General features: G+C 39.4%; 1 protein-coding gene across 3 annotated transcripts in view; it reads left to right on the top strand.

Annotated features, from left to right (window-relative positions):
• HTR1E (5-hydroxytryptamine receptor 1E) overlaps window positions 1–25,176 on the top strand; it is a 118,548-nt gene that overhangs the window by 78,777 nt on the left and 14,595 nt on the right. For 2 of the 3 annotated variants that reach the window (XM_044246067.1, XM_044246076.1), the window contains exon 2: window positions 7,026–9,706. In XM_044246067.1, the coding sequence (XP_044102002.1) occupies window positions 7,207–8,304 (1,098 nt within the window). In that variant the 5' untranslated portion in view covers window positions 7,026–7,206 and the 3' untranslated portion in view covers window positions 8,305–9,706. Of the gene's footprint in view, window positions 1–7,025; window positions 9,707–25,176 lie in introns of those variants that run through there. The other variant, XM_044246084.1, reaches the window with a different exon arrangement.

Raw genomic sequence — 25,176 nt, 5'->3', positions numbered from 1 at the left:
TATTTGTAGAAACTGATAATTTGATTCCAAAATCTATTTGGAAATTCATAGAACCCGGAATAGCCAAAACAAGGTTGGAAAAAAACAAAACTGGACTCACACCACCTGCTCTCAAGACTTACATTGAAAGCTGTAGTAATAAAGACAGTGTTATACTGACTACAAAGGTCGATCAAGAAACAGGAGAGAGAGCATAAAAATAAACTGACACATACAACTGATTGATTTTTGACAAAGACATCAAAGCATTTCAATGGGGAAATAAAGTCTTTCCTACAAAATTTGTTGAAACAACTAGATATCCACATGGAAGAAAAAAGAAAAACCTCAACATCTACCTCATATCCAAATACAAAAATTTATTCAAGATAGATCATGAATTGTTGGTTCATAAATTTGGAAATTTCTCAGATGAAATCTGAAATTGGCCCCTGAACATGGAGGGCAAGGAGAGTCTAAGAGACAGACAACTTCAGATTGGTAAGTGACCAGTTTAATAACCAAGGGAAACTACACAGGAGGCTTGTCTTAGATGGCCAGGAGATGAGTAGTCCTGCACATCCACACTCCAGAATCTTTAAAGTTTATATAGAAGAATTACCTGTGCTCAATAATGTGTATCATCCAGAGAGTCTCACCAGTACATCACTCTCTCAAGGCTGTATCCTTGAAAGTGGCTCCCACTGTAGGAATAGTAGGCCAAACACACATTCCAAGGATGGAGGGCTATAGATGGTGAGATGCCTCTGATTGTCTGGGTCCAGCTTACAGGACACCAGAGGGTCCCCCGAGGACCTCTTCCAATACAAAAGCTAGAAGTACTAAGTTTCTAGAAGAAAATACAATCTTTGTGACCTTGAAGTCATTTCTTAGGACACAGGAAGTTCTAATCATAAAGAAAATAGGTAACTTAAACTTCATCAAAATCGAAACTTTCTGCTTTTCAAAAGACATCATTAAAAAATACAGAAGCCAAGTACAGAGTAGAAGAAAATGTTCACAAAACATTGTTTTGACAAAAGACATGTGTCCAGAATATCTAAACATCTCCTAAAACTCTATGTACTCTGTTTTGTTTGATTTTTACAATGATAATATTTTCCTGTTATTATGAAAATAATAAGCTCATAATGACCACATGTCACATGTCACAATTTAAATAAACAAGAGGAAGAGAATAAAGAACGCTACACTCCAGTATCTCCACTACATCTTCCCTTGCTCCCAGTGAAGACCAAATGAGAAGCAAACTACTATCCACCCCTTCTTTTCTATAGACAGGCCAAGAAAATTCTTTACGAAGGCTGAGGAAGTGAATTTAATGAGTAATTAGTAATATGAGGGCAAGCAGCTGCTCCTGAAATTTAAAAGAAAAAAAAAGAAACTGGCACATACTAAAGATTTTTTCTTCCTTTTTTTAACTGAAGCGTAGATGACATACAGTATTATATTAGTTTCAGGTATACAACATAGTGATTCCATATTTATATACATTAAGAAGGGATCACCATGGGAAGTCTTGTTCCCATGTATTACCACACATAGTTATTACAGTATTATTGTCTATATTCCCTAGACTACACTTCACAATCCCATGACTTTTTATATTATTACGGGAAGTTTTTATCTCTTAACCCCTTCACCTATTTCATCCATCCTCCCAGTCCTCCCTCTGGTAACCACCAGTTTATTCTCTGTATTTATGAGATTTATCAGTGTGGTTTTATTTTGTTTTATTTCTTAGATCCTATATTAAAGAATTTTACAATTATTTGAAGAAATTTAGGCAAAATGAAAGTGGCCAAAGAAGAGATGCAAGGATATTTCTGATAAATTAACAATAATTATTGAAAACCAATGAAAGACTAGATAAGATGGTGAAATTAAAAATGAGTGTACTCATGACCTCTTGTCCCTGGTGTTCTGTCACTGGCGTAGTACAAATCAGAAATTCTGAAGCATCTCAGTAAATGAGAGCAGCATACATGGACCCATTTGGTTTATAGTGATTCTCTCCCGTTTGTGATTTCAATGAAAAACCACTTAAATATAGCTTTTGACTGCACTGGTATTTTCCATGTCATAATCAGAGCAGAAACTAAAAGTTACAAACCCCCAAAGAAGGACCTACATTAACTCCTCATGGGATATGTCCATTTTTTAGCTAAGATTATTATAGTTAACTTTTCATTCCAAGGACTAATGGAAGTTTGGTATATTGATATTGGTGTTTGGACTAGTTCTGCAGAGGGTGTTTTGAGTTAAGTGTTATAGTTCCTCCTCCCCTACGATGCAAAAAGCTAAAGACACTTAAATTTTCAGGTGCTGCGTAAGGCACTGTTCTAATTAGACATCATACTGCCTCCTAAGGAGTGGGTGGTGATTATAAATCCATGCTGTTATTGTCTTAAGAAGATAAAGGAACCCAAGATAATTGGAGTTGGGATCATTTCCTGAGTATGGCTGCATCTTTATCTGCTTCACAGTCCCCAGTATAATCCCTTACATTGATCAAAGAATTCTACTTCCCTGCTGTCCCCAGCCCCACGGACTTCCAGCTTCTTCCATTATTGCTTTCCTGCTTCCTCTTTTACATTTCACTCCCTCCAGAAATGTTCTGGGTACCAATAAAAAGAATACACAGTACAGTAATAAAGAAAACTGCAAATAGTCCAGTTTAAAAAGACAATCTCTGATCCTAAAAAGAAAACAACCTTGATCCCACATCTCCCTCCACAGCTACCTTATTTCTCTGCTACCCTTTTCAGTGAAACGCTTTAAATACTTTTTATTCCATGTCTCTATTTCCTTTCTTCTCATTCTTTCTTGAACCACCCCATTCAGCCTTCAATCTCTACCTCAGCACCAAACGGGTCTTGTGAAGGTCACTGGTGTCATCCACATCATCCAGACCAATGGTCAAGTCCTCATCGCCCACTGCCTGTCAGAAGCACTTACATAGCTGATCACTCTTATTTCATATACTGTTTTCATCCGTCTTGGGATGGAATTATCTTTCATCATTCTCCTCTACCTGAATAGCTGTTGTACTCTGCCTTCCTGGTTCCCCCTTTTCTTTCTGATCCTTTATTAGTGAAGAGCTCCAGGACCCCAGTTCTCAGACTAGTTCAATCCATAATTGCTCCCCAGTTCATCCCATCCAGCTATTCAAAAGATTATGTTCTACATGGTGTTATGGAACACACTTCAAGGTAAAAGATGGCAAGCTGGATGCATGCAGGAATTTCGGGGGACTGGCAACACCAGGATATAAAACTTAACTCCTATTCTGAAAGGCTGGGGCATGAAATAAACCAAAAAATCACATTAAAGGACTGACATTGTAGCCCCAACCAGTAATATTTTTGCTAATTTAACAGGAGACAGTTAAGAAGAGGACTCAGACATACATCCCATCCTCCAGAAATGTGTAGTTAACTGGGGGTAGAGTGGAGGGGAAGGAGAGGAATGAAAAATAAGTAGGTACAAAATAAGGAAGAAGATGGTGTCACCAGAGAAATAAGAACTAGGAGGTATGGGAGCTCAGAAAAAGAGCAGCTTTTAAAAGCTTGACGAAGCTGAATTATTTGATTTTTTTAACTTCTTGTTTTTAAAATAGCATTTCCTAGTTGTTTCTGTTATCAAACTAAAACTTCTAAAGTTTTCTGTCTCTTATCCAGGCTACTCTCTATATTCTCAATCTGAGAAGATTGGAGAGTAGAAGAATCTGATTCTTCCAATCAGAGTGGAAAAGCTTTTTTTGTTTAGAACTAGTTTTCTGGGGTGCCTGGGTAGCTCAACTGGTTAAACATCTGACTCTTGATCTCAGCTCAGGTTTTATCTGGAGTTCCAGCCCTGCATTGGGCTCCACTTTGGGCTCCACACAGCATGGAGCCCACTTTTAAAACAAAACAAAACTACTCTTCCAACAAACCTCATGGACCCAAGAAAAACATAACTTAGGATTAATGTTTGCAGGAAAAAAAAAGATTCTATTTCATGTAATTAAGGAGAAGGGGGTCAAAATAGAGAAATACACATGTTGGCCACAGGGAGAAATATAGAGTTTGTCCAAGCTAATACATGGCTCAGGTGCAACCCAGGACTCTGATTCCAAAGCCCATACACTTTCAATGTTACAGCCTGTCTCAGATATAAATGCAAGTTTAAAGTGACTACAAAAGAAGGGAAAATATCCAGGAGAGAAGGAAACATTTAATTTACAAGAAAGAATGTACTGTTGGTGGAGCAAAACCCATAGAAGAAGAGGGAAACATGAATTTCAAGAAGGTACATCTACAGAAATGCTATAAAAGCATAATGAAAATAGAGAGGCAGAATGATTCTCATTTCACTGCAGAAAGATAAAGACTGTTTTAAAAACAATTGCCCCATTTTTTGTCTTTAGTGAAATCATTTTCTTTTACTTTCTATATCTAAAGAATAAATGGTAACCATCCCCCAGTCTTCTTGATTTTTGCCCAGTGGGCAGAAGACATTAAATCCAGAGCTATATAGCTCTCAGCCTGGCTGGAGATTTTTATTCCTACCCTCCTGGCTTCCAGTCCCCAGTCTACCCAAGGACTCTCATCCACTCCATTCTCCATTTCATACATGCTTCACCTGCTCCTGCCCTCATTAGAGAATGTCTATTAAGCCTAATCCACATCAATCTATGTCCCTTCTTTTTTTTTTTAAGATTTTATTTATTTATTTGACAGAGAGAGATCACAAGTAGGCAGAGAGGCAGGCAGAGAGAGAGAGGAGGAAGCAGGCTCCCTGCTGAGCAGAGAGCCTGATGCGGGACTCGATCCCAGGACCCTGAGATCATGACCTGAGCTGAAGGCAGCGGCTTAACCCACTGAGCCACCCAGGCGCCCAATCTATGTCCCTTCTTATAACTGCCAAAATGCCAGTTGTTTTTGAAGTCATCCTGGACCTAATCCCACAGAGACAAATCAGAGGATTTGATCAATGTTCTGAAAAACAGCCACTGGCTGTGAATATTCCTATTTGGATTTTGATCGTGTTGTTTTCATGAATATATATTCATATTTGAGCTTACAGTAGTCCCCCCCCCTTACCTGCAGAAAATGCATCCCAAGACTGAATACCTGAAATCACAGGTAGTACCGGACCCTGTATGCACTATGTCTTTTCCCATATTTACAAACCTATGACAAAGTTTATCAGTTAGGTACAACAAAAAGATTAACAACAATAACTAATAAAAAAATAGAACAATTATAACAATATACTCTAGGGGTGCCTGGATGGCTCTGTTGGTTAAGCGTCTGCCTTCCGTTCCGGTCATGATCCCAGGGTAGTCTGCTTCTGCCTCTCATTCTGCCGTTCCCTCCCCCACTCATGCTCTGTCTCTTGCTTTCTCTCTCTCAGATAAACAAATAAATAAATAAAGTCTTTAAAAAACACGCAGTATACCAGAATAAACATTATGTGAATGGAGTCTCTCAAATTATCTTACGGTACTCACCTTTCTTGTGATGATGTGAGAGGATAAAATGCCCACGTGATGAGGCAAAGTACGGTGAGTGATGCAGGTTTGTGACATAGCAATAGGCCACTATTGACTTTCTGCGGATTCATCAGGGAGAGGATCATCGGCTTGAAGACCAAGGTAACCGAAAGTGTGGAAAGCAAAACTACAGATAAGGGGGACTGTTGTACCTTTTTTTTTTAAATTCCTTACAACTACGCATTCAATAAATGTCACTATCTCACTGATTGCCCAATTTAATCACAGCTATCCAGGAGACAGATCATAGATGGTAGGTAGACAGAGAGAGAGAAATGATAGAGATTGATAGATAGATAGATTAGATGATAGATAGATAGAAATTGAAAGAACACAAATGTTAACCAAAACTAAAGACATTTTTTTTTAATGCGGAATTCTTTGACCCTGGTGATGATGCTGTTTCACTGTCAGTTTACGGTATTACTCGGAGAACAATTGGCCATAAACATCAAAGTAATGTTATATGCTTTTTTCCCTCTCTTTTCTCCAAAGAAATGCACAGTGGTATAAGTAAAATGTCAGAAATAATTAGACAAAAGTCACACAATTTCATGATGACACTAAAATATCTTTGGAGTTGAGCATTTGCTATGAAACTTTTAAACTGCTTTGAAGTCTGCTTATTATAGACAATATAATTTTTTTCTATAATGTCCCAGAATTTTTTTTTTATTTGACAGAGAGAGATCACAGTAGACAGAGAGGCAGGCAGAGAGAGAGGGAAACAGGCTCTCCGCTCAGCGGGATTCGATCCCAGGACCCTGAGATCATGACCTGAGCCGAAGGCAGCGGCTTAACCCACTGAGCCACCCAGGCGCCCCATACTTTTAAAAGTATGATGCAAGGTGACTATATGTTTCCAAATAAAAAAATACTTTATGTTTAAGTGCATATATACATTAATAAATATAAATAAGAAAGTAATTCAGGGGGCGCCTGGGTGGCTCAGTGGGTTAAGCCACTGCCTTCGGCTCAGGTCATGATCTCAGGGTCCTGGGATCGAGGCCCGCATCGGGCTCTTTGCTCAGCAGGGAGCCTGCTTCCTCCTCTCTCTCTGCCTGCCTCTCTGCCTGCTTGTGATCTCGCTCTGTTAAATAAATAAATAAAATCTTTAAAAAAAAGAAAGTAATTCAGGTGGCAATGTAGACTTAAAAGTTGATAATGTCTTCATGAGAGTTTGGGAACTTAACTTTTTAAAAAGTATCCTTTTGGTAGCTACATTTGTGGTTAGCACAGCATAAGGATTAGATTTGTGAATCACTATGTTGTATACCTGAAATTATGTATATTGTGTGTCAACCATACGTCAATTTTTTTAAAAGTATCTTTCGAAGAGTAATGTAAAGGTAAACTTTATACCCAGAGATACAGAGAAAATTATATCAAAAATATGTAAGGAATTTATGAGTACTGAAATACAATAACATTTTCCAGGGGGAAAAATATGATTTTTTCATTCATTAACCAGTAGCATACTATCTTCCAGGAACCCTCAGAAGAAATGATGTGGTGTTTCCTTTTACCTATACAAAATGGAACATAAGAAACTACATAGCTGAAGAAACTACAGTCTTCTTATAAATGAGAGGCATTGAAGTCTAAGTAATTTCCAGCTGTAGGAAAATAACCAACAGCTTCTCTACAGTGTAGATTGAAACAGGGAAAACATGAATATCACTAACTGTACCGCAGAAGCCAGTGTGGCTGCGAGACCCAAGACCATCACTGAAAAGATGCTCATCTCCATGACTCTGGTGATCATCACCACCCTGACCATGTTACTGAACTTGGCGGTGATCATGGCCATCTGTACCACCAAGAAGCTCCACCAGCCTGCCAACTACCTGATCTGTTCCCTGGCTGTGACGGATCTCCTGGTGGCAGTACTCGTCATGCCACTGAGCATCATGTACATTGTCATGGACAGCTGGAAACTAGGGTACTTCATCTGTGAGGTGTGGCTGAGTGTGGACATGACCTGCTGCACCTGCTCCATCCTCCATCTCTGTGTGATTGCCCTAGACAGGTACTGGGCCATCACCAATGCTATTGAATATGCCAGGAAGAGGACCGCCAAGAGGGCTGTGCTGATGATCCTCACCGTCTGGACCATCTCCATCTTCATCTCCATGCCCCCCCTGTTCTGGAGAAGCCACCGCCAACTCAGCCCACCTCCTAGTGAGTGTACCATCCAGCATGACCATGTCATCTACACCATTTACTCCACGCTTGGAGCATTTTATATCCCCTTGACTTTGATACTTATTCTGTATTACCGGATCTACCATGCAGCCAAGAGCCTTTACCAGAAAAGAGGATCAAGCCGGCACTTAAGCAACAGAAGCACAGATAGCCAAAATTCTTTTGCGAGTTGTAAACTTACACAGACTTTCTGTGTGTCTGATTTCTCCACCTCAGACCCTACCACCGAGTTTGAAAAGATCCACAACTCTATCAGGATCCCTTCCTTCGATAATGATCTAGATCACCCAGGAGAACGTCAGCAGATCTCTAGTACCAGGGAACGCAAGGCAGCACGTATCCTAGGACTGATTTTGGGGGCATTCATTTTGTCGTGGCTTCCATTTTTCATCAAAGAATTAATTGTGGGTCTGAGTATCTACACAGTGTCCTCTGAAGTGGCTGATTTTTTAACGTGGCTTGGTTATGTTAATTCTCTGATCAACCCTCTGCTCTATACAAGTTTTAATGAAGACTTTAAACTGGCTTTTAAAAAGCTAATTAAGTGCCGAGAACATGTGTAGATTGCATAAAGCCAAAAGGCATTGTTTTTACCAGCCTTGTTTGTGGACAGAGGAAAGGGGTTCAACTTATTAATTCTTGAACATAGTTGGTTCAGAAAAGTTTGTAAGGTAGTGTGGTCCTTTTGTTTGTTTGTTTGTTCTGTTTTGTTTGAGGTTTGTTATCTGGTGTGCCGTTTTCTACCTCTGGTTTTATTTGTGGTACATGATTTCCAATAAACATCCTATAAAGACAGAAATTCCATAGACATAATAATAAGGTGAAATAGTAACTACTTATTTTTAGCCATTTCAGTTAATCTTGCAATTAAAGAACGCCAAAATAAATCTTCATTTGCAGAATTTCTTATTACTTATAAATCAAATACTTCATAACTTGCCCTCCTGTGCCATTAAAACCGAGGTCGTGGCTCCATATCCATGCAAATTTTAGAGGGAACTGCAAACTGCATGACTACATAAAGCATTAATTAAAAAAAAAAAAAAAAAAGAGTGGTGCACTGTCATCTGCTTGCAGACCTGAGCTAAAGTCATTTACTGTGACTACATAGCCCACTCCTTTTAGGCACAAATAGTACAGCTGACGTGTCCTTTATAGTTCATGATTAAATATGCTTCCTCATTCTCTAAAAAGAACCTGGAATGAACACTCTGGCACTTTCCTAGGTATTTAACTATGAAAATGAAACAAAAACAAATACAAGATAATCTAAATCTCCTCCAGTGTGTTGTTATATGACCTGACAGGAACATTGGACCTCCTCATATTCTGAGAAGAGTCCCACTGAGCCTTGCACACTCTCCCTGACTCTGGCAGGATTTGGGTGGGAGTACAAGCAGCTTCACAGGGTGGAGTTACCAAATGAAGGAATATATTATCTGAAGAACTTTGTTAGAGAATGTTACTCATTATCAGTCGTGCACTTAGAAAAACCATTAAAAGTTGAAAATCTATGTTTAGTGCAAAGGTCACCCATAGACTAAACAAGCATGAAATTGTATCCCTTGGGATCTCAGTGGCTTCCATGCCAGACTGCACCTTGTGGCCAGGAGATGCAGATGCAGAAGGAACCTGACCTGAGGCCACAGCGCCTGCCTGACCTGGGCTGACTGCTCTAGTCATGTGGAGGAGCTTACCACAGTCAAGAGTGATGACAGAAGGAAATGAAAGTTTGCAAATTTGTGTACACTCTCAAGTCAGTGACTATTTTATACCTCTTCTCATTTCAACGACAGCTTCTCCCCATCTCTTCACTCTCCACAGGTCATCTCTCTTCTTTTTCACTAAGAAGACATGAATTTGCTCCCTCTCCACCTCCATATTTTAGCCTGAAATCTACACCCTCTAATCTTTTCTGTAATCTTGCACATTTCTCCTTACCCCTGACTCCTCTTCCCTACTACCCCCTCCTCTCTCTCTCTCTTTTTTTAAGATTTTATTTTTATTTATTTGACAAGAGAGAAATCACAAGTAGGCAGAGAGGCAGGCAGAGAGAGAGAGGGGAATGTAGGCTCCCTGCTGAGCAGAGTGCCTGATGTGGGGCTCGATCCCAGGACCCTGAGATCATGACCTGAGCTGAAGGCAGAGGCTTAACCCACTGAGCCACCCAGGTGCCACCCTCCTTCTTTCTTTACCCTCCTTCCTCCCTTCTCCCCTCCCTTTCTCCCATCCCCCTCCTCTCTTCTTTAATCTCACTTATCAGTTTGCTCAAGTATCTTGAACACTGGTGTACATTTCTTCTACTCCCACTTCCCATCAAGAAGAGCCTGCTTCATCTCTGCTGGCTCTCCCACCTGAGTTTCTCCACTCGTCAATCCTTCGTTCTGCTCACCTCTCACCTTCCACTGACTTTCCTATCCTGTGCCATGTGAGTTTGTCCCTCCTAGTTCTCTGGAAACAGAACTCCCAGAGGTCTTTGGTGAGTTGCCAGTAAGCAAATATAAAGGCCTTCCCTCTGTCCTTATCTACTTTCCAATCTCTCATCAATTAAAATAACTAAGCCTTCTTTTCTCGTTAAGCCCATGACTTCCAAAATACAAAATACAGTACTCCCCTGCTTCTCCAACTACCTCCTCATTCTTTGTCTCCTTTTCTTCCTCCTGGGGCATTGTCCTCAGCTCTTACCTCCTGTATCTCCATACTCTGTCCCATCCCTTCACATGCCTGTGGCTTTTCAATTTTTGTCTTTAGTTCTGATTTGTCTTTCTCAAATTCCAGACCCATGAGTTACCTCCAGTGAACACCTCCCTATGACTAATCTGTTCGTTCCACAAACACAGTTTTTCCATACTGAACTCGTGATCATTTTCCCACACTCACACCTTCTCCTCCTTCCACCTTCCCAGATTCAGATAACAGGATTACCTTGACTCTTATCATCCCTATTAGATAAACGTGATCTCTCTCTTGAAGACTTGTCTGTAACTTTCAGACAGTCTTAAAGTCTTCTTCATTTACCTCTACAGAAATATGCCCCCTTCTTCTCCAATAAGTTAGTCCCCTCATCTCTTCCAAGTCTTCTTATTTGGTCCTCCTTCCTCTGGAGTCCTTCACCTGCAACTCCGCCCCCACACACCTGTACATCTATCAGATACATCTTCTAGAACAGCAGTTTTCAGAGTGGCAGCTCCCGACCAGGAACATTTGCATCACCTGGGAAGTTGTGAAAAATGCAATGTCCTGGGCTGAAGACATAATGAATCACAAATTTGGAGAGCAAAATTTCTGTTTAATAAACCCTCTAGAAGATTCTGTTTTGAGAATCACTACCCTCAAGCATACCACAGGTTTTAATTACAGTATTCATAACCCTCTACTATTTCTCTATCAGTTTAAAATAAATCAAGATTCCTTAGTATAATATTCAAGGCTCTTTCACTATGTGACTTTAACTACCTTTCCAGAGTTGTGACTCACCACTTTTTCTCACCCACTTCATACTCCAGAAAAGTCTAGTTATTTTCTGGGTTTTCTGAGCTCCCCTAACAGTAGCTCCCACGGCTTCAGAAAACTGACCCCACGGCTTTCCCTTCTTCTTCTACCAGCTCTTCAAGCCATCTTGCAGCACAAATGCAATCTCTTCTGTAAAGTCTTTCCAAGATCCTTCTTCTTCTTTCTCCATCACTATGAAAACCCTCTCTCCCAGCTCTATGCTTCCATAGAACCCCATTTCTATCAATATTACTATATTCACCCTATTTTATAGTGCATTGTTTAAGTATTTCTGCTGTCTGCCCTAATAGACTGTGAGCTCCTTGAGGGCAGGAACCATGTCTGTTCATCTCTGTATCCCTAGGGACTTCTACAGTGTTTTGCACACAATAGACCCTCAATAAATGTCTGTAATGTGAATGGAATTATGTCCCTGGAAAAGAAAATATCAATGTGCCATCTTCTCCCAGTGAGAAAACCAAACTTTTAAAATCCCATGGTACAATACTTTCTTTTTCCCCAAAACTTACTCCCACTTCCCAGCCTTGTTCAAAAACTGCTAGAAAAATCTTCCACATGGAAAGAAAAAGAATTGTCTGTTGAATATAAATGAATAAACTTTAAGCAATAGGATTCAAGTTAAGCTGCTCTCAAGAAGGGCCCCCCCAAACACAGTAGTTCAACAAGATAGTTTCTTTCTCCCTCACGTGAGAGTAAAGAGGTAGGAGGGCAGCCTAGAGTGAGTAGGAGACTCTGCTGCACAACATTATCCAGGACAAGGTGGTTCTTCCTTCCTCCCAGGGCTTGCTCTCATCTGCATGGCCAAAGCTGACTCACCATCACATCCACATTCCAGTCCATAGGAAGTAAGAGACAGAAGTAGAGAACAGTTTCCTTTTTTTTTTTTTAAAGATTTTATTTATTTATTTGACAGAGAGAGATTACAAGTAGCCAGAGAGGCAGGCAGAGAGAGAGAGAGGAGGAAGCAGGCTCCCCGCAGAGCAGAGAGCCCGATGCGGGACTCGATCCCAGGACCCTGAGATCATGACCTGAGCCGAAGGCAGCGGCTTAACCCACTGAGCCACCCAGGCGCCCAGTTTCCTTTTAAGTTATGTGGGAATCACATAACTTCTGCTTGTACTCCATTGGCAATAATTTGTCACATGGACATACCAAGTTGTAAAAGAGAATAGGAGAGTAAATCTCTAGCTGGGCACCTCATGCCTTGCTAAAATTGAGGACATTATAATAAATGGAAGAACAAGAGAATGAATACACAGGAACAATGAACAGTCTACCTCAAAGGGATATTGTTTTCTGTATGTAGAGCTCCGGTATCTCAAGGCAAGTCAATTGCTACCCAGCTCCTGACAATCTATGCATGAGGATGTGGAGATTTAAATTATGGGTGACTGGAATGAGATTGTGCATATGCTGAAAATACAATATTTATCATGACTGTACCTCTAATATTTAGAAATGATATGAACAACTCACTTGCTTTCTCATCATCTTCCACATATCATCTATTGAAAATTCTTGGTAATTTTAAGCATTTTAAAATGTTAAGAGTCTAAGTAAATAAAAAACAAAAAGCAGATGCACAAGTAATTTTCACTTACTCATTTTTACTAACATATTTACAATTTACTAGATAAGTCCTAATTAAATGCAACTTTCTCATACTTACCTTGGCCCTTAGCAAAGAAGAATCTGTATCTATTTCCTAGTATAAATCAAACCTATTGGGGGGAAAAAAAATCCGTTGTTTGGTTTACTCATTTACCCAGTAGTGCTAGCTAGTATTGACTGCCATTGCTCCTTTCAATTAAAACTTGAATAATGGTTCCTTCCAATATCGTTAGTTTTTCTAGTGTAAATATTAAAGGATTAAAAGTAAACCCCAGGGGTGACATTTCAAACACGCCTGTTAACTAATAAATTAGGACTTCCCGATTTGTGTTCTTGGTGAAAGAATTCTTTTTTTTTAAATTAAATTAATTTATTTATTTTCAGAAAAACAGTATTCATTATTTTTTCACCACACCCAGTGCTCCATGCAATCTGTGCCCTCTATAATACCCACCACCTGGTACCCCAACCTCCCACCCCCCTGCCACTTCAAACCCCTCAGATTGGTGAAAGAATTCTTGGATATAAGTCACTCCTTTGGAGACCTGGTAGGTGTTCAGTTATAACCAGTAGCAATAAGAACCCCAATGAGCATTGCCACCATTGTCTGCTTAGGATAACTGTAGAGCCCCCTATACTTGTGAATTTCAGTTTGCAAACTCTGACACATATGTACAAGGGAAATTCCAGAGTGAGGTTCACTAACTGTTCTGGCTACCAGCACAAGACATCCAGCATCGTACTGGTCTCAGTCTACCATGTGTTTGCTGTGTTTGCTTAGTTTTTGAGGTCTTCTATGCACACAACTTCTAACTCCAGATATACAGTGCTTGTAAATGCAGTAAGAGCATCAGAAAAAATTAGTGAAAAGGAGCATATGACTACATAAGAAATAAAAGCAAAGGCAATTTTTTAAATTAGAATTAAATTAAATTCTAATTTTAAATTAGAATTTTTTAAATTAGAAACAACAAGCACCACATATGAGAATGGGATCAAACCTTGTTCACTTTTCAAGGACCACCATATGCAACATGTGAAAAAGCAATGTGCTCAAATTATTGACTATAATCAGCAGGAAATAAGGAAAAATGATTAATGAGATGAAGCACCACACAGCAGTTGTGAGCACCACACAATAGTTCTAAAAGGTGTTTGAGAGTGTGTATGGGCATATCTATCACAATAGAGAACACTAATGGTATTTTGTAGGAGGAGGCACGGAGGCTAAATTCTGCAACTGGGGGTGGGGTAGCCCCACTCAATAAAGAATTGTCACACTCAAAATACCAATATCACTACCTGCTAAGAAACGCAGGAGTACCACCATCGAAATGGGATATGCAGAAGCCTAATGTTAATTCAGGTATTGGCTAGGGATTCTTTGAGAATTTAGAAGACGAAGCATTGCAAAAGTGCTGCTATGACCTTTTTTTGCAAGCCATGGAGGGTTGTAGAGGTTCAAGGCCAATTTGAATCTGCCCAATATCAAAGTGAGGGTCAGACCAACAAATATAGACAACACGTTGATTAGAGAGTCTCCCATGACATTGGAAGAGATCATTGAGAAAAGGAACCCAACACAATGTCTGTCAGCAAGGAGGAGGTATTGGTGACCCAGAGGATTGACTCAGATCCTTATCTGATGGAAAGGCTTTCAGAAGTTAAACATGGTCTCACCTAAGTGACTTCAGAGTTAGAGTTGAAAGAGAATCTCAGATGTTCCTGGGACCAACTTGCATTCCCACCAACAGTGTAAGAGGGTTCCCCTTCCTCCACATCCCCTCCAACACATGTTGTTTCCCATCTTGTTGATTGTGGACATTCTAACTGGTGTAAGGTGATATCTCAATGTGGTTTTAATTTGATTCTCCCTGATGGCTAGTGATAATTAACATTTTTTCATGTGTCTGATAGCCATTTGTATGTCTTCATTGGAGAAGTGTCTGTTCATATCTTCTTCCCATTTTTTGATATGCTTGTCTGTTTTGTGTGTGTTGAGTTTGAGGAGTTCATTATAGATCCTGGATATCAACCTTTTGTCTGTACTGTCATTTGCAAATATCTTCTCCCATTCCGAGGGTTGCCTCTTTGTTTTGTTGACTGTTTCCTTTGCTGTGCAGAAGCTTTTGATTTTGATGAAGTCCCAAAAGTTTATTTTCGCTTTTGTTTCCTTTGCCTTTGGAGACATATCTTGAAAGAAGTTGCTGTGGCTGATATCGAAGAGATTACTGCCTATGTTCTCCTCTAGGTTGTTTTTATTTTTAGGTTGTTATTTATTTTTGCTTTGGCCCCAGGATAAAGTAACCTATATTTGCCCAAGGAGCAATTTACTTCCTTAATTCTTAGCCTTGGGAATCGGAAAAGAATAGAAAGGACAGTGTGGGAGGGGCAGTGGGCAGAGAGACCAAAGTACTGTCAGTCTGTCAGAGATGTTATAATGAAAATGCCATAGACCAGTTGGCTTAGAAACAACAAGAATTTATTTCTCACAGTTCTGGAGGCTGAGAATCTGAGGTCATGATTCCAGCATGGTTGGGTTCTGGTAAAGAACCTCTTCTGGCTCATAGAATGCTGAGGAAGGTTTTGATATATGAATTTGGGGGAGACACAATATTATTTTCAGGACAAGTACTAACAGTCATCTTGAGAGGGTTTGTGAACCAGTTACACTTGCATCCTCAGCAGATGTTTGGAGGGCTTGGGGTGAAGGAAGGAAATATTCTTCCTCTATTCTCAAGGTCTTCCTTGAGGACTAAGAATTAAATTTATATGAGACAGTTGAACAGGAGGTTAAATACAAAAAGTTTTATTACGGGCACATGGAGGCCCAATAATGAAATTGAGACCTAAAAAAGTGACCAAGACAGGCATCTTTTATTCTTTTTAGACAATGAGACAATAAACCTTTGAGGAATTGACAGACAAAGAAAATTTAACTTTGGGAGCTTTAATTAGTAAAAAATTCTAAAGGTTTTTTGTTTGTTTGTTTGTTTGTTTGTTTTTTAATGTGGTCCCTACACCCAACATGGGGCTGGAACCCTCAACCCCAAGATCAAGAGTAGCAGACTCTACCAAATGAGTCAGCCAGGTGCCCCAATTTGCAAGAAGTTCTAAGCAGAATCTGGGCTGGGGCCATAAATTGGTAAAAAGTAACAAGGGTTTTTTATACAGTCTTCTTGGCTCTAAATTTCCCATCTCTAGTAATAAGGATGTCTCTTTATGTCCTGGTACAGGGAGGATACCTTTCACATGGGAGACTTAATTCCTACTTTGATGGGGGTAGAGAAGGGTCTGAGTGTCCTCCTTGCTCAAGCTGTCTCTTTAGTAACTTTCACTTAAAACACGGATTGCATGGAGCACTGGGTGTGGCGAAAAAATAATGAATACTGTTTTTCTGAAAATAAATAAATTAATTTAATTAAAAGAAAAATAAAAATTAAATAAATAAATAAAACCAATAAACCAATGTGGTCCATCTTGGGGCAGCCTGTCATAGGCATCTCTACAGGGGAACAAAGTCATGACATTAATGACTACTGTGTATTCAACCAGGCTTAGCTCTGTCACAAGCATCCTAGGGAATAGAATCACCTCTTTTAATCTTATAAAATATTGTAGATCTGAATATACTCCAGCAAAAGAGCATATTTCTACTGGTATGAGCACCTTCTTAATAAAAATAACCAGAAGAAATTACTAAAATCCAGCAAAGGGGTGTGTGTGAAATTTAGTCTACTAAATAATAATTTGAAGATAAAGTTCATTCAACACATATCTATTAATATCTATGGGTCAAGTTTCACTACATATTGTCTTATGAATGATACACAGCCCCAGTCCCGAAGAAAAACATGATCTATTGGAAGAGAAAACCAAGTAAACAATAGAATAGGATACATTGCATAGTAGACACAGAGGAAAAAATTATCAGTTCTGTGCAAGATAGAGGAGAGTAACCTTCACTAAAAATTTGAAATGTAACATGCTATTTGAAATGGAACATGCTATAAGAATTCAGTTGGCTGACAATTCATTCTGATAAACAGCATAAATAAAACCATGGAAACACAGAGATTCGAATGGTGTTTGGGGAATGAGAAAAGGCCTGCCATAACCAGCATATGAGGTACTGAATTTTTAAACGACATAATGCTCCAGGCATGTCCATGAAGGACCTCAAATGCCTCACAAAGGATGTTAGATCTTATCTTGCAGAAAGCAGAAAATTTCCTGAGGTTTCTAACCAAAGGAGAACATGATCAGACTTGCAGTTTTGAAAGCATCCTTGATTGAAAGAGGACAGAGTAATGAAGATCAGATTAGCAGGTGTTGGAATAAGCCAGGGAGCAAAAAAGGTAGAGTCTGTACTAAAAAGAAGGAAAGTGAGCAAAAGGAGAGGTGGTGGAAGATGTTGAAGAAATTTCAAAGATAAAACTAGAGGACAGACAAATCAGTAGACTTATCTAGAAGATGACCTTTTTAAACTGAAAGGGAGCAAAGTTTCAGACTGCCAAAGAGAATGTATAATAATTTCAGCTGCAGATCATAAATCCCACAATCTGGGGATATAATAGAAGAGAACTAGAGTGATCTTTTTTGCCAAATAGACCAATCCTTTTCCCATGTTGGAGATTGTCTACCCTTCCTTAATCATAGTCAACTGGGCAGAAAATCTTTCCTGAGAAATTACAATAGGTTAATTACACACCTCATTTGTCTCCACAGTTAGCACTACTCTTTCACTGCCTCCTTCTAAAACACACTGGTTATTTAACAACTCAGTCAAGCAAACCTTTCCTCAAGCAGATATTCATTTATCATTTAACAAAAATTTTAAAAATTCAGTAAAGAGCAATATTTCTCCAACTTCCAATATGGAAGGTCTAAAGTAAGACCCAAGGTAGTGCATTTCTAACAATTTCCCAAGTGATGCTGATGTTGCTGCTCTAGGAACCGAACCCTGCATGGCATAGAATCAGGTAACATGGTCTAGAACATCTTCATCCAAAGCCATCTGAAAAGAAATTGGCAGGAGAGTGAAATGTCTTGCATTTCCCACATTTCATAATTTGAGCAAAGATAATTAAGAACAGAAAAAGAAATGACGTGCACCATCCACGTAGATCTGCAGAATTCTCATGGGATCTTAGCTGATCTTTGAGAAAGTTGGGACAGAAGATAATGGGGATGAGAGTGCCCACACTTGGAACCTCAAGTAGAAATGTAGAAGATGAGTTATAGAGTTGTAGAGGACGAGAGCCAGGACAGAACACTTACTTCATCTCACAGGCTTTCTTTTTTTTTTTTTTTTTTTTTTTTAATCACAGCACAATGTAGAAGAATTCGTATTTAACATCTGGCCCCAAATTAAGTTATATCAGTACTTTTTAATTAATTTTAAGTGTGCTTTTATGCTTACATTGACCACCCTATAAATAAATGTATTTTATCCCATGGGCTGATATCTCCTCAATTAATCCTCATGTTAAAAGATCAAGAGAGGAGTGCCTGGGTGGCTCAGTCAGTAAGGTGTTGGACTCTTGATTTTGCTTCAGGTCATGATCTCAGGGCTGTGGGATGGAACTCCCATCCAGCTCCATGCTCGGAGTGTCTACTTGGGATTCTCTCCCTCTCCTTTTGTCCCTCTCCCTGCTCACACTCTTTCTCTCAAATAAATAAGTAAATCTTTAAATAAATACATAAATAAATAGGCCAAGAGAAATGGAAATCAAATGGAAAAAGGAAGGAAGTCCCCCCTGTTTATTTAGTTAGCCTGCTTCACATCTGACAATATTGGATACTCAAACCCAGAATCCTAACAATGCAACAGAAAGGCACAGAAACATAATGCAGGAAATCTGGAGATATCAATGAAAGATTCTTCCCCCAGGGAATGCTCTTTACTTTGCATTTTAATACAATATAACATCTAAAATGTGTCTTTAAGTTCTACAATTTATACCTGTATCATTAACAGAAGATATTAAGTGTCTACCTAAGTCAGCATCCTGAAACATGGCTCTCCTGGCTTCCAGAGCTCTATGAGACCATAGTCAGTGAGCTTGTTCCCTTCCAGAAAGCTGTACTTCTGAGCCCTGTGTGTCCTGGTAAATGCCTCAGTGCAGGAGATGAGCCCCAAGAAGAAGGTACATCATGACTGTCAAGAAAAGCCAGGAATCATGGTTTTGCATAGTTCTCTTTGGCCTTTGTTACATTGGTAACCAAAACGTGTCTTATAGGATACTTCTGAAGATCAGTCCTTAACACCATTAGAGTCTTTAGCCCTTGCCTATACTTGCTCTTGGCTGCATTTATTGGCCTGCCCCCAATAAAGGAGCTGCCCACAGATCTCCCTTGAGACACCCACCCTGGACCAACAGCCCATTCTCCAAAACCATTTTCTATCTCTCTTCCTCGGAAATAGCACCTTCAGGAGTTTGGAGAACTCTCCCTTGCCCCCATTTCATGTGCTCCAGGAAGCCAAAGTCCCTTCCTAGGAGTTATGTTCACTCCCTGAGAATTGTAAACATAGGAACCCAGGGACCATATTATCTGCTGTATGGAGGAGCCTGAGCTAATGAGACCAACCCAAGAGATAAGATGAAATAAGGGTAGAGATATGCACAGAGCCATCAGCATTTTTGCTAATGAGGAATTAGAACAGCTAATTCCTTCCACCTCTAAAATCGTATTTTCTTGACAATACATTCATGAATAATTGTAGTTTAGTAAGTTACTCTTAGCAAACAACATATTTGGAATTAAGTGTGGACTTATTCTGGTAGACTGAAAAGAATATCAAACATGGGGTAAGAAAGCCTGGATTTAAATTTCCATCCCAAAATTAATGAGTGACAACAGGAAGTTGTTTAACCTCTCGGAGCCTCAGTTTCTTCATCTATAAAAATGAGCCACCTGTGTGGCTCAGTCCATCAAGTGTCTGCCTTCAGCTCAGGTCATGATCCTGAGTCCCTGGATCCAGCCTGGAGTCAGGCTCCCTGCTCAGCGGGGAGTCTGCTTCTCCCTCTTCCTCTGCCCCTCCACCTGCTCATGCTGAGTGTTAAACGACATAATGCTCAGAACAGTGCTTGGTACATGACAAAGCCAGAAAAAGAGAGAGAGAGAGGAAGGGAAGGAGGAAGAAGAAGAGAGGAAAAGATTGAACAGGATGGGAAATGAAATCAGAAAATCTCTAAAACTGCCTAACATAATGCAGTGTAATGAGGGCCTATTTGGTAAGAACACTCGCAAAGAAATCAGACACAACATGTCCACAAACCACCTAGTACTTTTAATCCAAATTCTGATCTGATGTCGGGAGCCCTCCAGTGGTTGAGAGATAGGGATGCATCTGACTTCTCCCTTTTGAGCTGGTGCTCTCAGAAGATGAATAAAAACTAGCCATCACATTATGATATAACTAGAAAAGACCTTGGAGAGTACTTCCTCAATCTCCCATATTTAAAAGATGAGGAAATGAAGACACTAAGGGGCTGTGTACACTTATTTTGAAAGTTAGAAATTACACTATTTATTTTGAGATTTAACCTTTTATTATTTTTCCTAAGAATGCAAAATTCAACAGTTTCCATTTTGACATGAGTAAGAACTACTCGTACTTCAAAATGTATGATTAAGGCATGTCTATAATGACCAAGACCCAAAATCACTCAATAATACAACCATGATGCTTTGAATATATTTACATCAAGGAATCATTTTTGTATAGAAGCTTTGGCTGAAAATGTTCTGCAATTAAAACACCAATATTTTTGTCTTATCAAAACCTGTACTTGGGACAATTCCTTGATGCCCTCTACTGGCCATAATGTTATTATCCAATGTGAAATGCTAATTATTTCTGCCTAGCCTACTGATCTACTTTATAACATGCCTGGACACTAGAAAAGTTTACTTTGGGAATAAAAATAAGTAAATAAAAGAACATACAGTATATAAGAATGTATCAAAAACATTGAGGCAATGAAATAAACCAGAAACAAGCCATCATTGCTGTCAACATTTGGAATGCTAAGAAATTATGATATCAACCAGTTATACCTAATTTTGCTCTACAAAGTAATATAACTAGGCTGTGAATTTTGTTCTTAATTTACATATTCAACTGCACCAGATTCCCTAAGGATGATCTATAAAACAATATATTACTGACTTTGACACAGAAAACAGAGTTGTTTAAATTATTAGGATGCCGGGGTGGCTCAGTCAGCTGAGCAGCCCTTCACTCTAAGGTTCAGCTGAGGTCATGGAATCAAGCCCCACATCAGGCTTCGCACTCAGCAGGAAGTCTCCTTAAGATTTTCTTGCTCCCTCTCCTCTGCCTCTACCCCCGCTCTCTCTCTCTCCACGCCTCCCCCCTCTCTCAAGTAAATAAATAAATCTTTAAATATATTTAAATTATCAAATGTTGAGAGATATCATGTTTAGAAGTTCAAGAAATGGAAAAATATGAATGAATGTACTAAACACCCAAATAGCCTTAAGAGTAGCCTTCTCCTTCCCTGAAACAGAATTTTTCAACCTTAGGATCAGTTCTACAGTTCACGTTGACCATTACACTGGTTCCTCTGGCCTCTCACCCAGTGTCAGGCTGAATCATAGATGCATCTACCTTCCCATCTATATCATGTTGCCAAAATATTACTACTACCTAAATAACAATATTAATAAAAACATTTATTGAGTTGTAGCCATGTTCCAGGCACTGTTACAAATGCTTCTCATGCATAGTTCTCACAACAATGCAATAAATTTGGTGCAAAATAGATGCTTGAAAATTACTTGAAAAAACTGTTGCATGAAGACTGTAACTGTCCTTTTTTTACAGATAAGAAAAAAATGTCAAATTCTAGACAGTAAGTCGCTTGTTCATTGTCACATAGCCAGCAAGTGTCAGAGCTGGGGTTCACCCAAACCTGTGTTCCTTACCATGTCTCAGGCACTGCCATGCCATGTGGACACCCTCAGAGCTTCACCTGCCAAGCCATCTACTGCTTTGTCTCTCTTATGACTCACCCAGAACCCATGCTTCAAAGATATGAGACAAGTGAGAATTGTTCTATGACATTCAAAATCAAAATTCAAACAGTAGATAGGCACACTTACATAGACTAGGGTAAGAAATGCATTTAAAAGTTGGAATCACTTATTGCTTTTGGCAATTTTAAAACCTAGTCTTCAGATTACATGATACTACTCCCAGCACAAGATGGAGTATACATCCTCTCTCTTTAAATCTAGATGTGTTTGTGCCAGCCTAGATCAATAAAGTAGGAATAAATTGTACTCTGACTTCCTCAGTTAAGACAGAAAAGACCATCAGCTCTCTACCTGGTCCTTTTGGGATGCTCACTCTGCCAAAGCTGCCCATCATGTGTAAGAAATCTGCCAACTCTGAGATCACCATGCAGGAGAGAGCTCAGACGCCAGTGCTCCGGCTGACAGCTCCCAATGACTCCCTGCTGTCAACAGCTTCAACTGCCATGAGAGTGAGCCACTGTGTGACCAGTCGACCTGGGTCTTCAGAGGACTGCAATCCTAGTTGACACCTGAAAGCAAATGTGTGAGACCCTCCAAGCAAAAACTGCCTCCCTGAGTCCTTCTTAAAGTATTTGTTGCCAAACTGTGAACAAATAAAATGCTGTTTTGAGCCAGTGTGTTGGGGGGGCAATTTCTTATGCAGCAATAGTAACCAGACCATGACTCCACTCAGTTTTAGTTTCTCTTGTTACTCAAGCTCTTGGCCTTGTCCCAGTTGGTGCAACATGGGAATATTCTAGCAATCATATTCAACTGTGGTTTTGATGTTTTTTAAGATATGCTTCCCAAAAAAAAGGCACAAAGAACACAGGAAACTGGTAGAACACATACTTCCTAAAGTTTAGGCTGACTGGTTTCTACTTTTTTTTTTAAAGATTTTATTTATTTATTTGTCATAGAGAGAGAGAGAGAGAGCACAAAGGCAGAGTGGCAGGCAGAGGCAGAGAGAGAAGCAGGCTCCCTACTGAGAAAGGAGCCCGATGCAGGACTCGATCCCAGGACCCTAGAATCATGACCTGAGCCGAAGGCAGCTTTCTAACTGACTGAGCCACCCAGGCATCCCACGTTTCTACTTTTTAAAAAAAGAAATAAATATTGCTGTTTGGAATAAACACCGAGAAGCATAAGTGAACTCAGGGCTTATGAACTCCAGAAAAACATGAAAGAAAGTCCTTATTCTCAGGCCATTCTCCTTTCCCAGATGATATGGACCATTGAAGATGTCTTGTTCCACTGTTACTATATTTTCCTGGTATCCACTCTGCCATGAGGACTTCCGAGGCACCAAAGTGGCCCACATTGTAGGGTACCCATAGAGTCATCATGCAAGGTTCTGCCACCTCTTGAGTCCTATATACAAATAGGACACAGGACTCTAATACTCATGGAAATTGGTACATCGATGCCTTGTCAATCTCAGGAAATTCATCTCCTAAAGTTTGAAAGCTTTCCTAATTCTCTGAACAAAAGTCTTCACTCCCAACCCAGAAAGTCAATCCTAATTGCCCAGAAGAGTTTCCGTGTCTACTTTAAAAACTTTTTAAGATTGTGTGCTCCAGGTACAAAGGTTTCTGGAAATTTCTTCATTGATCTATGATCTACACGAACATCACAACTGTTTCTTTCCTGATACCATGGAAATTCCAAAGTTTAAAAATACAACCATCCCCCCCCAGGAACAATGAGCATATTTAGTGCCCAAAACTTGGTTTCCAAGATCATTCTCCCGTTAAAGGAACTAGGGATCCTTAGAAAAATGGCTGACTCTAAGGCTGGGGCAGGAAATATACAAGATGAATTTAAGATATCCTGTAGTTTCAGAAAGCAAGGGTATCCTCAAAAAACACAATGATAGGGGCGCCTGGGTGGCTCAGTGGGTTAAGCCTCTGCCTTCGGCTCAGGTCATGATCCCAGGATCCTGGGATCGAGTCCCACATTGGGCTCTCTGCTGAGCGGAGAGCCTGCTTTCCTCTCTCTCTCTCTCTCTCTCTGCCTGCCTCTCTGCCTACTTGTGATCTCTCTCTGTCAAATAAATAAATAAAATCTTTAAAAAAAAAAAAACACAATGATAGAAGTGTGTCAAAGAGACACAGTAGTTCACTGATAGAGCTCCCAATTGCTAAAGCTGGAACAATTTTAGGAACAAAGGAAATAATGTAGTTTTGGAATATAGCCCAATGTATAAAATAAACACCCATAAGTCCATAATGATATAAATAAATTACTAAGTTAAACATGAAAGAAATAGGAAAAAATCCACATAGGATTCCAAATCATATATATAGTGTCCCCTGAAGGAGATAGAGCATAACACCTCATCACTTAATGTGTAGACCATTCATAGTGACCCCTCCCAAAAAGGGAATGGGGAACGGTATGGAAAGGGGAATAAAAAGTAACAGCACCTGACAAATACTACTTCAGTCAGGTGATCAAGGTTAATGTTAACAGTGATAAGTCATGATGATAAGTCATGTACCCTTAATATGATGTGATGAGAATGGCACTCTATTTCCGTGGTCATCTTCCCAAAACCCATATGTCCTGTCTAAACGGGAGAAATCCAAATTGAGTAATATTCTCTCAAACATCTGAGCAATAATCTTCAAACCTGTCAAGGTCATCAAAAGCAAAGAAAGTCTGATAAACTGTCATAGCAGAGGAGCTAAGGAGACATGATGACTAAATGAATGTGATAACTGGACAGGATCCAGGGACTGAAAAAAGAACTTCGGGTTAAAAATTACAAAAATATGAATAAAGCATTGACCTTAGTTAATAATAATATATGTAACAATTATACACATTATACACACATTAGTTGTGACAAATGTACCATTCACATGTAAACGTTAAAATGTAAATGTAAACGTTAAAAGAAACTCGGTACATGGTACACAAGAATGATCTGTGCTATTTTTGCAACTCTTTTGTGAATCCGAAACTATTCTAACATAAATGTCTATTTTAAAAGAATCAAGAAGAATACCTGCTACTATTTGTTCCATCAAATTTTCACAGCTGTTTACAACATTTTTGTGCATTTCATCATTCATTCATATATATTTAATCATAAACTCAATTAACAATCACATTATTCTTAAGTATAACACTCAATAAACCCAAGAATTGAATGCTGCACTATTAATATGAATGCTCGGCAAGCTGTACTCTCTAATACATTCCCTGTAGTTTGGCACTTCATGTGCACGCCCTATAAAGAACTCTCATAATAAAATCCGTGTCTA

The sequence above is a fragment of the Neovison vison genome, chromosome 1 (assembly GCF_020171115.1).
Source record: "Neovison vison isolate M4711 chromosome 1, ASM_NN_V1, whole genome shotgun sequence".
Taxonomy (NCBI): domain Eukaryota; kingdom Metazoa; phylum Chordata; class Mammalia; order Carnivora; family Mustelidae; genus Neogale; species Neogale vison.
Note: the sequence above shows the minus strand (reverse complement) of the source record. Positions and strands in the feature narration are given on the sequence as shown.